Source organism: Pyricularia pennisetigena (genome assembly GCF_004337985.1).
Source record: "Pyricularia pennisetigena strain Br36 chromosome 4 map unlocalized Pyricularia_pennisetigena_Br36_Scf_11, whole genome shotgun sequence".
NCBI lineage: Eukaryota > Fungi > Ascomycota > Sordariomycetes > Magnaporthales > Pyriculariaceae > Pyricularia > Pyricularia pennisetigena.
Genome location: NW_021940923.1, coordinates 726,681 through 740,147, shown reverse-complemented (window position 1 = coordinate 740,147; position 13,467 = coordinate 726,681). Strand labels below are relative to the sequence as shown.

Sequence of the window (13,467 nt, the reverse complement as noted above, 5' to 3'; positions counted from 1 at the left end):
AAAAAAAAAAAAAAAAAAAAAAAAAAAAAAAAAAAAAAACTTACCTGACTTTGAGAAGCTCCTTGATGTCATCCTCGCTCAAATCCTTTAGGTCCCGTGCGAACCTGCCGCGTCTGCAGAGCTCAGGCGCGACGAGGCCCCAGAACGGGCCGTCCCGGATGTGCTCGATCGGGACCTGGACCTGGCACCCCGTGATGGTGGTCGTGACGACGTAGAAACCCCGCTCCTCCTTGAACAGCTTGTTGGACCGCTTGTACAGCTCGACGCGCTCCCGGACGTCGTACCAGTGCTTGTTGCACTTCATGTAGTAGCTGTCGATGAACTGCAGGGCTTCTTCGCGCGTCGCGAAGACCTCGACCCGAAACTCGGAGTCGGGAGTGGCAGTAGTGGTGGAAGACATGTTGGGCGTTGTTTGTGATTTGGTCGATTGTGTTGACTTTTGATCGAAGCTGAAGCTGGAAGGAGAATAAACAGCTGTGCGGGTGTCTTGACAAACGAGCAATAGCGATGGTTGGAGGGCGAGATGAAACAGCGAAAGGAACGAGGAGGGGCCGCTCGTTATATAGTCCAACATAGACTGGCTTTTGCTGTTTGAGCAATTTTTTTTTTCTGCCTTTGCATGCGTTACTCGATAGTGTTATTTATTGACTTTGGACTATGTCATTGCAAGCAGCGAGGTTGCTCAGGGTAACACTCCTGCAACCCATGAAGTATAATCACAACTTGCAGCTCTGCATTCGCTTTCCTGCAGTCTATACTGTCTGTTTGCATTCTGACTGGCTTCCTGTGCAGGTTTGTATATTGTCTCTAGTAATAATAGTGGCATACATTTCTTGTTTTATTCGTCACTTCCTTGTCCGCATCATTTCCTTAACTTTTCCTTGCAGGTCAGGCGGCCTCCCTCCCTCTTCTACTCTTATCTTGCCGCTTATCTTGGGAGTTCCAAAACGGTATTTTTGTTCCCTAGGTTCTCAAACCTGCACTTATCCCTGAGGGCCGTACCGAGGGTTTCTGCAGTACTTGGTTGATTGTAGGCACAGAAATCAGTTGCATATTCGCATGTAGCTCAGGAACGTCGTAGCCAAAACGCAAAAGCGAGGTTCTATTGATTTTGTCCAAATATTTACTGATCCGCACTGGTCTCCTCAAATCCCTCAAGTTTTGGAAAACTCGACATTTTCAAATAGCTGCTGACTCACTTGCTCTGCGGTTGCATCATGTTGTTTATAGTGTCTCAGTATACAAAACAAACGCAGGTGATAGGAGGAAAGAAGACCTCAACTCGGCATGGAAGGTGCAGGCCCGAACTTGGGTCGGTGAGTCACTACGACAGGAGCACGGTCCAATGTGGATCTGCTGCTTTTGCTGCTCTACTACCCGCCCTGTTTACTTGCCACTGTTGGTCTGTTGGTTGTATTGATGTTGCTGCTGCTGCTGGTGGCGAAGCTGCCGCATTTCGTCGGCGTTCCGCTATACAGCCGCGTTTTTGCTGCCACTCCGAAGCCGTAATAAGAGGTATGACAGCAGGCAGGACAGGACGTAGAACAGGGAGCAGCATCAAAGCCTAAAACCCCCCTCTACTTTGCACCCGCCACCGCCCCCCCTTCGTCTTGCCGCCCCTCCCAGGTCAGTCGCCACAAAGACGCTCCCAAAAGTATTGCCAAATTTTTCAGTGTGGAGGCCTCAGTCGCAGCACCCCGGCTATTTGTAGATTTTTCTGCCATGCATGGTGCGTAGCTGCTGCTGCAAGACAGTAGCTCGGGATGTGACCTGATGGTGCTGGGCTCGGCCTCCTCCTAATGCCGGTCGAAGTCCGTCGGGCGAGAAAAGACAACTCCGATCAATGGTAGTTCCGGACACGGGCAGAGGGAAGCGGCGTTCTCGATGGAGTCACAAGAGCATACGAAAGGTATGAGTGAGGCTGCTCACGAAAGATACAACTCGAAAGGATTTGTTACCCTTGAATTCTTCAGAACCTTTGGGTGTACAGACTTGTTTGAATCTGCCTCCTCGACATGGCATTTGTTGGAAAAGAAAACCCAAAGGCAGTAGCCTAGTTTAACAACCCGTTGCGTTGAAATAGTGCAGAGACTCAGAGGGACTGGATCATGGGTTTCTACGCAGATACGAGTGGAAGTAGCTTCAACCAAATACCAGGCTCGAGGTCGCCGTGAACGTGGCCAGAAAAGCTTCTTCCTGACCGAACGGACAAAACCAGACAGCTGTTGTCGGCGAGTCAATGTATTCTCCTCGTCTGGATTGATAAATAGCGACCCTCCATGCCACGTGTGAGCACAGAGATTCTCATCAAAGTCGACAAAGATGCAGCATTACAAGTTTGCATGTTATGCCAAAGGTGTGGCAGACGGGGACCCTGCTTTCTTCGATCTTTAAATGAATTGATTTCAAGTTTTGACAATTGTAGTTGCTTGGGAGCGCCCGGTAGCAGGAAAAGCATCTTCATTCCACCTGAAAGCCATTTCGAGATCCATAGAACCAACCGTACAAGGGTCCCTTCCTCCATGGCAGGAGAACAGCGTTGGGCATCTTTGTGCAGACAGCTAACACTGTTTTTGAGCGAGTGTACAATCCTCCATAAAAATTATTCATTTAATCTTGGATCGACAGTGAAATCGTGCGATTAATAAATGGGCGTCATTTTCTACATTCTGACAGTAATTGACTCCATACAATACCTTAAAAGGCAAGAGAAGAAGTGAGCGTTGGAACCCCAGCCTCAGTCCAAAGTGGTTTGGAGAACAGCCAACTCCAACTCCACATTGGCTTCAATAGACCCAGTTCATCGGTCGGTTCAAGGGCGTACCCGGCCAATCAACTGAAAGCAATAAATAAAAAGGGTTGAAATGCCAAATGAGTTCGCAGACCATCAAAAGCATTCAAAAAGATTGGTTGGACGAGGCCGGAATCGAACCGGCGACCTTTCGCAAGCGAGGTACTGTGGATCACAGTGCGAAGCGAACATTATACCCCTAAACCACACGCCCGTGAGCGAATCTTGTTCGCTTGTTGGAAACTCAGGTGTATTGGAAGGCTATATTCGTGATTTTCCTCAATTCCGACAGGCTCTCACCAGCTTTTAGTTGGGCAATTTCGGTCAGCATTTTTGGACGAATAAGAGGCCACGGCGCTTGGGATGTATTTTGTCTTGCTCCCGGATTAGTCTTTCCTCATACTTTGCTCTCCACTGCATCTGCTTGAGAGCATCGTGCTTCGCCAGTAGTTCCCCAGACGTCGTGCCTTCCCCTTGGGCGCGTCTCCCGCGTAAGACATTCCTTGTGGGTGCTCGTCTTAGATGGTTCCTCTGTTTTCTACTGTCCCTGGTGCTCCAATTGTGCTCCTGGATTTTTAGTTCGCTGCTGTTCCCACCCGATATGTCTTTCATCTCTCTTACATGGCACCTACCCAACTCGCAGCTTGCAAGTTGTTCTTTGATGACCTTGCTACCTTGACTGTGCATCTTCCTGTTCCGCTAGTCCTAGCCCTGGACATGTACTATTCCTTCCATCCATGCCAGGCATAATCTGTGGTCAAAACTTGGAATCGCAGCAATTACTGCCGCCCTGCTACAATGTTTTGATTTGAACCATCCAGTGGTTTCACGTAGAGAAATAAGTGTTTTGATTTCAGTACTTTGGGCACATCCTTGAGGCTAGACCCAGCGCAGCGCATAGTATGTAGAAACATGTTTCGTCAAACGACATCCTCAGGTGGCGAAACAATCAATGCTGTCCTCCTGAAGCTGTCGCCAGACTTTGAAGAGCTATGCGAACTGAGGACCAAGGTGCGTGTTGGATCAAGCCAGTGCCGGCATTGTCCAACATTTTCAAGCCGAGCAAACTTCCTACAACAAACAGTAAAAAGATTTTTTTTACTGACCACTGCTTCACAACATGCCACCAACGTCCCAGGTAGCTACCACTCGTGCTGCAGACGCCTTGTTCGACGGACAAGCAGGACTCAACGCGTGGCAGACGAGGCGCCACCCAGAAAGGCTCCTCCTCGACATCCTGCGACCATCGATCGCCGCCCTCGACGCCGAGACTGACATCCTCAATATCGTGCCCAATGAAGACGGCAGTCCGCCGCGCATCCTCGACCTCACCCCCGCACCGAGCGCCTTCACCGTCGCGGCGGCCAGACGCAACCCGCACGCGCTGATCAGCGGCCTCGTCCGCCCCGGCGCGGTCGCCGACATGCGCGAGGTGCCAGAGTACACGGACGACCCGAGGCCGCCGCATGCGATTTCCGAGATGGCGCTGCATGTGCTGGGGCCGGACGCGTGGGGCCGCGTCGTGCCGATCTCTGCGACGGACCGCAGTCGACACCCTGGAGATGCGAGCGGGGAGCTGCTGCTCGAGGCGGGGGCCAGTCGGCCGGGACGGCAACCGCAGCAGCAGACCAACAACTTACCAACCATCCACGTCCAGAACGTCCAAGACGTCGTGCGCATCTCGGACGAGGCGGTTGGGTCGGACAGCCAAGTGTCCCTCATCCGCGAGGCGGCCATGTCGGCGACGGACCCGTTCCAGGGCCAGCGGTTCGATTTTGTGTTTGCGAGCGCCGGTGGCGAGGTCGGCCCCGTGCGCACCATGGGAAGGCGACACTACGACGGACTACTGCAACCGGACGGGGGCCAGAGCTAGCGGCCGCCCGCGCAGACGGAAAGGAAACTATTCCGCGCCCGGTGCGAGGTCAGGCTGCAGGCGGCGCAGCTGATACTGGCATTGAAGCGCTTGCGGGCGGGCGGGCGGCTGGTGGTCATGTTCCGCAAGGTGGAGGCGTGGTCGACGATACGGGCGCTGCTGTTCCTGGCGTACGAGTCGTCGCTGGCCGGGGGCAGTGCCAGCCTGCACAAGTCGGTGGGCGGTCCGCCGGGGGCCGGGGATGTGACGGGGCGCATGGAAACGGCCCGGTCTGGGTTTTACCTGGTCGTGCGGCGCTGCACGTCTCTCAGTGAGTGTGGCGCCGGGTTGGTGTCGGACATGATGGCGCGGTGGAAGGCGGCGACGGTCGGGTCGGACGACTTGTTTGCCAGCGTGGAGGACTGTCCGGATGCTGGAGGAGCGGAGAGGATCTTTCGGGACCAGGAGTTCAAGGAGTGGTTTTTGGATATGGCGACGCCGTTGTGGAGGGCGCAGGCAGAAGGGTTGAGGGATGTGTTGAGGCGGGTAGGCGAGTTGTAATTGTGGGTTTTTGTTTTTGTTTTTGTTTGCGTGGTGGCTAGTTTATTGGTTCGGGTTCTGGATATGGCTGATCTGGCTGTAGACTATGATTGCAGCCAAGTGGTCGAGAGGTTCAAAGCGTAGAGATGCCGACAAGACTTGGATACAGAATTACAAAGAGCAAATGATTGGACACGGCCAGTTTAAAATAGCCATTGTGTTTCCGCCGCGCTTGTGTAACACACCTATTCATATTCATACGCAAACTCCAACCCCGTGCAACGACGCTCGCGTTTCACTTGATTCTCCTGTGGTTTGCGCCGTTCCCGCAGACATTCCTTCCGCCTTTGGTCACAACGACGCCGCAGTCGTCGCATATTTCGTCGTAGTACAGGTTGAACTGAACACCGCAGATGCCGCGCTTCTTCAAGACGTGTGGGCATGTGATTGCGTACGACTCGGCCCTTTTCTTGTTTGCGTGGGCGCAGGGCATGCTGGTGGTGGTGTTTGTCGGATAGTTGTTGCAGTGATCGTATTGGCAACGCTTGTACGCGATGGCCCCCCCATTTTTTTTCTTTGTGTAGGTGTTGCTGGCCCAGCGATCTTTGGATAGGTTGCTTTTGCGGTGAGGTAGGTACTGATGGGATAACAAGAAGGAAAAAAAATATATAAAATAAATTCAAGCCAATGGCGGAACGGCTGCCTGGTTTTTAATCCCGTCGAACAGCCCTAGACCAACGTTGCTGCGCATGGTCTACACAGCCACGCCATCCTTGTTCCTTTGGACTGATTTAAGCTCGGGGCAGTGCACCTCGCGACATGATCTCCGGAGGGGCGTTTACATGGATTTTCGGAATGGGTCCTGATCATGTGTGTGTGTGTGTGGTCTTTTTTTTTTTTTTTTTTTTTTTTTTTTTTACAGATTCCTTACCGGATTTGTCCATTGTTCTCCGCTGGGGGTTTTCCACGAGTGGTCTGACGCGTGTAGCGGCTGTTTTCTGCATGGCCATGATGACGGTGACCATTGCGATGTTCTAATCTCCTTCTCCACTGCAGTCTGTCATAAGATACCAAAATAAAAAATAAAAAGTGCCGGCACCTTTCCTTGAGTTTTACCCAGTCTGGTGTGCCACAGACAAGAGTCTGATTTTTCTTTCGTATTGCTTCAATTTCAAGTGGCAAATTCTGCTCGGCTTTTAGGCACACACAACCTATGAAATGAGCCTTGCAAGCGGGAGCGGGCATTACGGGCGTGCATCATAGACTCGACTGGCTTTTGCAGCGGTGCAGATCGGGTGCGAACGACCTGGATAATACGGTGACTACCTCCCATATAACAATACTCGCTCAGTACACAGTCCCGGATTAACATTTCACTAGGTTCTGCGGCAGGAGTACCAGGTTGTAATCGCCGTTGACAGCGTCTTTATCCTGTGCCTCCAGCACCTGGGCGTTCAACTACTAGTGCTGGGGAATCAGCTTACAGACAAACGCCTGTCTCGTGTATATAGAGTACGGGTCCGTGTATCGATATGTGACCGAGTTGTCAGGAATACCAAGGCACGCTCGTCACAGCCAGCGGCCATGTAAAATTCTGTTCGGTGCTTTTGTTGGGTGGGGTAGTGCCCGTCAAGGCCGACGATGCTCCAATGCTCCGATGCTCCGACGCGGCTGGGAATTTTCGCGGCAGCGGCCGACGAATACGGGCCAAATACGGAAATCGCGGGGCTTTACGCAACAGGCTAAGCGTACCTGCGGATGCGACATGTGTCAGTCGTGCGTCCCGATTCTTGAAAGCGGCAGGGGTTTTTGTTTTTTATTTAGCCGTCCAAGTCGTCGTGGTATGCCTAGATCACCCAGTGGATCCTGACTCCTCAGTAGCTGTGTTACCACCCAGATTCGAATACATCTGGTTTCGCGATATTTACCTAGTACTCCGCTCTGTATGGTAAAAAAAGTAGATTCATTAACCAAATCGAATAACAATTTTGAAGAAAAATCGCCGCTTGTGTCAGTGTAGAATTTTTGTAAAGCTTGCCCATCAGGTCCTGTCTTGGCGCCCATAAATTCCCCGTTGCGCGTGCATGTTCCTCCTTCTCACCACCAAACGACACAACACAGGCGTTTTCCCCTCGTCCTCGGGACGCTCAGCCACGATGCATCTCCGCCCAGCCATCCTCACTCTCCGGCCTCGGCGCCAGCGCATCCGTGCCGCCGACGTCTACGACGCGCAACCTCGCCTCCCTCAGCACGCAGTACGCGTACCTCAAGACCAAACGGCTACGAGATCCTCAACAACCTCTGGGGCATCGACGCGGCGACGGGCGGCGGCTCGCAGTGCACCTGCTACAACGGCGTCGTGGGCGCGGCGGTGGTTTTCAGCTCGGACTAGAACGTGGCGCGGCGACGACAACACGAATCAAGAGCTACGTCTACGCCAACCGCGTCTTCGATCGGAGGCTGGTCGGCGACATCAGGAGCCTAACGACCTCGGTGTAGTGGTCGCACAACACGATAGACGTACGGGCCAATGTCGCGTATGATATTTTCTACGCACGCGGACGTCAATCATCCCAGCTCGAGTGGAGATTTTGAGCTTATGATTTCGTAGCCCTTTTTATTATTTTTTTTTATCTTTTTTTTTTTTTTTTTTTCTCGTCAAGTTCAATTTGCTGGTGATGATTGACCGTCGTATATCCGCGCATTGCAGGCTGCAGCGCTATGGAGGCATCTGGCCCATCACGGAATCGTCGACAGGCTCCCCGGTCGAGAGGGTGACCATTGCCGGGTACACTTGGGAGCTGTTCACGGGCTGGAATGGTGCCATGCGCGTCTGCAGCTTCTTGCCGCCGAGCGGGACGTCGCACAACTCGTTCTCTGCCGATGTCAAGGAACTTTGGCACCGAGGCCTTCACCGGTGGTCCTGCGCATTTTGACGTTTCTCGTTTCCAGGCGGAGGTTCAGGTTCAGGTTGGTAAAGTTGTGCAGTAGTAGAATTTTGCATGTTTCAAAACTGGTTTTGGGGCATACATAGTAGTAGAATGTCGTCGAGGAAAGCCCCAGTCTCCTTATACCAAATCGAGATATTTGCAATGGAAAACCTCCCCACTGAACAACATCCCAGTACCCTAAGCCTGCTTAAGCATCCATCCTGGTCCGTCCTCGGTGGGGCGTTTGCGACAAGGTCAAGCGGTGGGTGACAAAAATAAAGTCCACACCGAAGCCCCCTGCTGGCAACCCATGTATGATGATACTGGGACCCAGAACACCGCACTACATCAACGCCAGCACTTGACGTCTCAACCCCAACCAAACAATGAAAATGTCAAAATGAACATGTCATAGAAGCAAACTCTTTTTGCCTCTACAGATCCCGCCACCTCGATGTGGCAAACCTTTTACATCAAATTCAATCCTGTTTCTCCGCTGGGCCAGGTTGCAGCTCCTCCACTTCCCCGAGCACCATCGAGATCGGGGCGAGGGCCCCATATTTGCTTCCGACACCCGCATGCCGACCGCCGTACTCCCGGACATAATGCGACCGGTGTTGTTGTCCAACTGCTCCAACTGCCAACTGACCTTGGCAAAGAATATTCGATTTCATAATAGCCTGCACTCGCCTGTCGGCTTCCTCGTCCTCCTCTGCGCCTTCGACCATCTAGGCCTTCCGGCAACTTCGCCGTCAGACGCGACACCCGCCCTCTGCAACTCTCTCTACCTTGTCTTTTCCTGACCTGCAGTACTATGCAGCAACCGTCCTTGCACGCCATGCCGCCCTGAAGGGCTTTTTTTTTTTCGCTCTCCTCACGATGCCACGATCTCCTCCCCGACGATGTCGACCTTTTTTGTTTTCGCCTCCCAAAAAAAAACTATAGGTCGATTGCCTCCCCGTCCAGAGATCACCTCCCCGTCCAATGAGCATAGCCAAATCCAGAGATCACGTCCCCGTCTAGTGATCACTTCCCCGTACAGAGATCTCCTCCCCGTTAAATGACGACACCTTTACCTTTGAACGTCGTCTCCTGATTGCGAAAAAGGAAGAGGGCTCAGACGGAGAGCAGGACGCGTCTCGCGACAACAAAAAACCGAACCCTCGACTTTTGACAACGGGGCACCGCGAGTACGGCATCGATGGGCCGAGACGGGAGACTAACTAGCGCGCAGATACGGGCTAGGCTGACGCGTGGCAGCGCGGTGTGCTTGAAAAAAGACGTCGTGATTCTGCGCTGATGATTGACTTTTCAAGCTTATTTTGACTTTGGCTAGCGACGGCGCCGACTATGATGGGATGCTGTGGAAATTCACTGACGAGATGTACGTTTTGCAATCCTCTTGTGGTTTCTCCCGCTGTTTTGTTTTCTGATTTTTTTTACGTTCTTTTTTTCAGGGCTATCTGACAGACAAGAAAGCTTAACTAGCTCTACCGACAAGCAGAACATCAAACGAGCCTCCCCCCGGGGGGACCATGCATTCTCGACTTTGTGGCGCGCTGCGAAGAGAGCCCAAGCTACGGTACAGCAGATGGGAGTGGGAGAAAAGGCCGGCGATTCAGGTGCCTGCTAGTTCTAGACCACATCTTCTCCCAAGCTTCAGCACGACACAAACATCGGGTTTCTACAGAAAAAGCATCTTGGAGACAATGCGAGTGAAAGGCCAAAGAGGGAGTCGAGACTGGACCGGAAGTTTCAAAGTGTTTTCTATACAGGCCTCAAGGACCAGAAGAGAAAGAAAAATATGGGAGCTGCACAAAAGTCTGCACTTGGCATCAACTACAAAAGTGTCAGAACTTGACAGGTTGTTCGGCTGGGGAACAGTCTTAAGCTTCAGTCGTGGAGAAGAGCCAAGCGCATCGGCAGTTTTGCTTGCTACATTGTTGACAACTTGACACCGAGTTCAAGCAGGACAGTGGCCTCATTATCTACATTCGATGATAGCAATGTCCGTGCCATGTTTGTAACCCAGAAAACTTTTTGGTTGATAGCTATGTACCCTGCGCTCAAGAAATAATGTCCTGTAGTAGAGAATACATATATTGAATCTTGTTCTTCATGTCCCACAAGAATCAACAAATTGCTGTCTTTTGTCGGCTAGCTCTTTTATCTGGTGGCGTTAAAACCTCGTCAGTAATATCTCTCTCGACCACGGTCTTGAACGAATTCCACACAATGCGAGACAAAGGCAAAATAACCAGCAAAATGTCTTTTTTTCTTGTACTAAGACAGACTGCAAGCAGACCCAACAGTCGCTGCGATGGTCTCTGTGCTAAAGAGATAGACGCAACCAACCAATCAACCACCTGGGCTGGGGGCATTGGAAGCTTGAAAAGTGCAATAACATGAAACGGAAAAAAGACAGAGAATACAAGTATGAAAACCAAAAGAGAGAAGAAAAAAAAAATCAAGAACATCATAAAGCGTTATACGGGTAAAAACAAAAACAAACAACAAAGAAAAAGAGGACAAGAGATGAAGGAAAATATTTTCCCGCCTTCAAAAACACCAAAAAAACACATGTACCTACCCATTCATGTCCCTGCTCCTCAGATCCTCCAACGCCTCGGCGGCAGCAGGATGGCCCCTCGCCATCTCAGCCAGCTGCGCGAGAGCCAAAGCCACGCCGGCGCTTTGCACGCTCTCCCTCCGCAAGCCGCCGATCTGGCTACCGTTGTTGCTGCTGCCGCTGCTGCTGCCGCCGCGCCCGCCGCCACCTACACCGTCGCCGACGCCGTCGGCACCATCGACGGCGTCGCGGCCTGTAGCTGCCACCACCCCTCCTCCTCCTCCTCTTCCTCCTCCTGCTCCTCCTCCTCCTCCTCTCGCCTCGATCCAGCCCTGCTCCAGCAGCATCATGCCGGCCGCGTACACAAAGTATGGCAGGAAGGCCGGCGTCCGCCGCAGCGTGTAGATGCGCCGGAAGGACTGGGCCAGCGCGATGACGGCGTGCGCCGACTCGGTGCAGATTGTGCGCGGGCTGGCGCGGTCGCCCGTCGCCGTCGTGATCGTCGTCGACACGGCGGGCGATCCTGTCGATATGTCAAAGTCGTAGCTTTCGGTGCTGTCGTGGGCTTGTTGGTCGGCCAGGGGCCGGAAGAGGACGCCGAGGTAGAAGTGGTAATACATGCTGTTATTTGGGCGGTGGGGGGTTTGATTTTTTTTGTGGTTTTTGGTTTGTTAGAAGGTTGTTTTTTTTTTTTTTTTTTCATATGGACTTGGGATTGTGGGTGTTGGGGAATGGTTGAAGCAATTCATCTGTGCTCTGTATGTGACTTTTGTAGCCACCACATCCCCAACCAAACAAGACGCAAAATATAAAGAGGTTGGACTCACTGCAGAAACAAACTCGACGGCGTCCCCTCGGCCACGGCATCCCGCAGCACCCCAAGCGCAGAGTTGTACCACTCGAGACACTTTTCGTAAACGCCCAGCACCACGGCGGGGTCGTTTGACTTTGGCAGCGACAGCGTCGTCCCGATGATGCAGGTCAGGTCGAAGACCACGTCGGAGAACTTTCTCGTGCGGCTGCCGGCGATTTCCCGGAGCCAGGGCTGCCAGGAAAGGGAGCGCAGGGCGCCGGGCTGGGAGTACGTGACTATTTCTAGAATGCTGTAATTTGTTGCGTCGTCGTGCGGTAAACACGCCGGGAGTGTATATTAGCATCATGACGACCGTTTAGATCAGAAAAGAACGAAAGAAAAAAAAAGAAAAAGAAAAATACCTGGCCAGTGTATATGCTCCCGCGTACGTCTCGGCTATCTCCTGCCTCGTCAGGCTCGGCGAGTCAGTCGGCGACATGCCCGCCGAGGCTGCCGCCTCCTGCCGCAGCAGCTCCATGGTTCCTTCAAGACACCGTTCGGCCAGCACGCGCGCAAAGCCCTCGTTGCCGCTGCACACTTCGAATAGAGAAAACAGACCCAGCGCCTGCACGTCCGGCAGCCTCGTGGGTTGCGTCTCTTGCGAGAGGAGCATGAGCCCGCGGTCAAAGTACAGCCGGCCCGGCTGTTGCTGCTGCTGATGGTGGTGGTGGTGGTGGTGGTGGTGGTGGTGCTGCTGCTGCTGCTGCTGCTGTTGTTGTTGGTGATGATGGTGATGGAGGTTATGATGAGGATAATGATGATGATCCATTAGCTGCCGCTCACCCGCCATCGTCTGCGTCGCTGTCGTCGTCGAGGGGCCCGGTGCAGACGGCCTCGGTTCCCTGTTGGCCAGGGCGTCGTTCAGCCTCGTGCTGACGGCCACGATGGCGTACTCGAGCGCGGTCGAGCAGTAGCGGTCCCTGCCTGCGGCGAAGTCGGCCAGGAAGGCGGCGCGGTCGATCATGGTCAGCGGCGGGCACTCCCACGAGAAGAGGAGGTTGAGGTGGTATTCCATGACGGCGGTCGAGAAGATGCGGGGGCCGCCCCGCATGTGGTCAAAGGTCGTCGCTGGTGCCGTCGTCGTCGTCGTCGCCGTCGCCGTCGTCACGGGTTGTGCTGGTGGTAGTGGTAGTGGTGGTGGCGGCCACGACGATGCCGCGTCGTGCTGCTGAAGCGGTTTCGGAAGCGGGCGCGGGAGCGGCGGCGACGTGGTTGCCGAGGACGACTCGGACCCGCCCGACGTGTACGATTCCGACAGCTTCTTCATCGGCTGGAGCATTCCCGGCGGCACTGGCACCGGCACCGCCATGGTCATGCCGTCCGGGCTGATGCTGGGGCGGACCATGGCCGCGTCGAAAGGGTGGCCCGTCGACAGGGGCGGGTGTGAGCTCGACGCGGACGAGGAGCCGCGTCTAAAAGTGGCCGCGTCGTTCACATCGCCACCGCCACCTCGCGCCCCATCCAATGCTGCTGCTGCTGCTGCTGCTGCTGCTGCGGCGGCGGCAGCTCCGGGATTTCTCGAGGTCCAGCCCAGGACCTTTTCCTCAATCTCGGCAACGGAATCGCCGCGCTGGAGCTGCTCGAGCACGATGCCGCTGGTGCTGGGCGACCTCAGCGCGTCCAGGACCGTCTCGGTGCTCTCCTGCCTCCTCTTGAGCTCCTGTATCTCGGACCGCAGCCCATCCTTTGACGTCCACTCCTTGACGCTATAGTTGCAGGGTTCTTGTCGGGCTTGACAGTTGGAGCAGGGGTGTTGGCCATCGCACTATTTTGTAGGTTGGGCCGGTTTTCGCGCGTGAGGTTTTGGTCCTTGGGTCAGTTTATTGGTAATGGTGGGAATTCGAGAGAGTCCGTCCTCCCCGGTGAGGACCAAACGAGGGCAAAAGGGGAGGGGGGGTTGTGTGTATGTGTGTGGTATTTGAAGTGAGAGAA

General features: G+C 53.7%; 6 protein-coding genes across 6 annotated transcripts in view; 3 read left to right on the top strand and 3 right to left on the bottom strand.

Annotated features, from left to right (window-relative positions):
- PpBr36_10789 (uncharacterized protein) overlaps positions 1 to 400 on the bottom strand; it is a gene marked incomplete at both ends in the record, with an annotated part of 1,267 nt that extends 867 nt beyond the window's left edge. The window contains one exon of the mRNA XM_029897897.1: positions 45 to 400. Within this exon, the coding sequence (XP_029743845.1) occupies positions 45 to 400 (356 nt within the window). The remainder of the gene's footprint in view (positions 1 to 44) is intronic.
- A 3,303-nt stretch (positions 401 to 3,703) lies between these two features.
- On the top strand, positions 3,704 to 5,204 carry PpBr36_10788 (uncharacterized protein; the record flags this gene model as incomplete). The annotated part of the gene is made up of 3 exons (XM_029897896.1): positions 3,704 to 3,802; positions 3,930 to 4,601; positions 4,665 to 5,204. The coding sequence occupies 3 exons, from the start codon at positions 3,704 to 3,706 to the stop codon at positions 5,202 to 5,204; spliced, it is 1,311 nt and encodes a 436-aa protein (XP_029743844.1).
- A 2,135-nt stretch (positions 5,205 to 7,339) lies between these two features.
- PpBr36_10787 (uncharacterized protein) lies at positions 7,340 to 7,682 on the top strand (the record flags this gene model as incomplete). Its single annotated transcript, XM_029897895.1, has 2 exons — positions 7,340 to 7,402; positions 7,440 to 7,682. The coding sequence occupies 2 exons, from the start codon at positions 7,340 to 7,342 to the stop codon at positions 7,680 to 7,682; spliced, it is 306 nt and encodes a 101-aa protein (XP_029743842.1).
- Positions 7,683 to 7,713: 31 nt separating this feature from the next.
- PpBr36_10786 (uncharacterized protein) lies at positions 7,714 to 8,119 on the top strand (the record flags this gene model as incomplete). Its single annotated transcript, XM_029897894.1, has 2 exons — positions 7,714 to 7,790; positions 7,894 to 8,119. The coding sequence occupies 2 exons, from the start codon at positions 7,714 to 7,716 to the stop codon at positions 8,117 to 8,119; spliced, it is 303 nt and encodes a 100-aa protein (XP_029743841.1).
- A 473-nt stretch (positions 8,120 to 8,592) lies between these two features.
- On the bottom strand, positions 8,593 to 8,953 carry PpBr36_10785 (uncharacterized protein; the record flags this gene model as incomplete). Its single annotated transcript, XM_029897893.1, has 2 exons — positions 8,593 to 8,762; positions 8,938 to 8,953. 2 exons carry the CDS (start codon positions 8,951 to 8,953, stop codon positions 8,593 to 8,595), a joined length of 186 nt encoding a protein of 61 aa, XP_029743701.1.
- Positions 8,954 to 10,699: 1,746 nt separating this feature from the next.
- PpBr36_10784 (uncharacterized protein) lies at positions 10,700 to 13,240 on the bottom strand (the record flags this gene model as incomplete). The annotated part of the gene is made up of 3 exons (XM_029897892.1): positions 11,898 to 13,240; positions 11,510 to 11,785; positions 10,700 to 11,303 (listed from the first exon to the last, which is right to left on the bottom strand). The coding sequence occupies exons 1-3, from the start codon at positions 12,878 to 12,880 to the stop codon at positions 10,700 to 10,702; spliced, it is 1,863 nt and encodes a 620-aa protein (XP_029743840.1). The 5' UTR covers positions 12,881 to 13,240.
- Between the last annotated feature and the right edge of the window lie 227 nt (positions 13,241 to 13,467).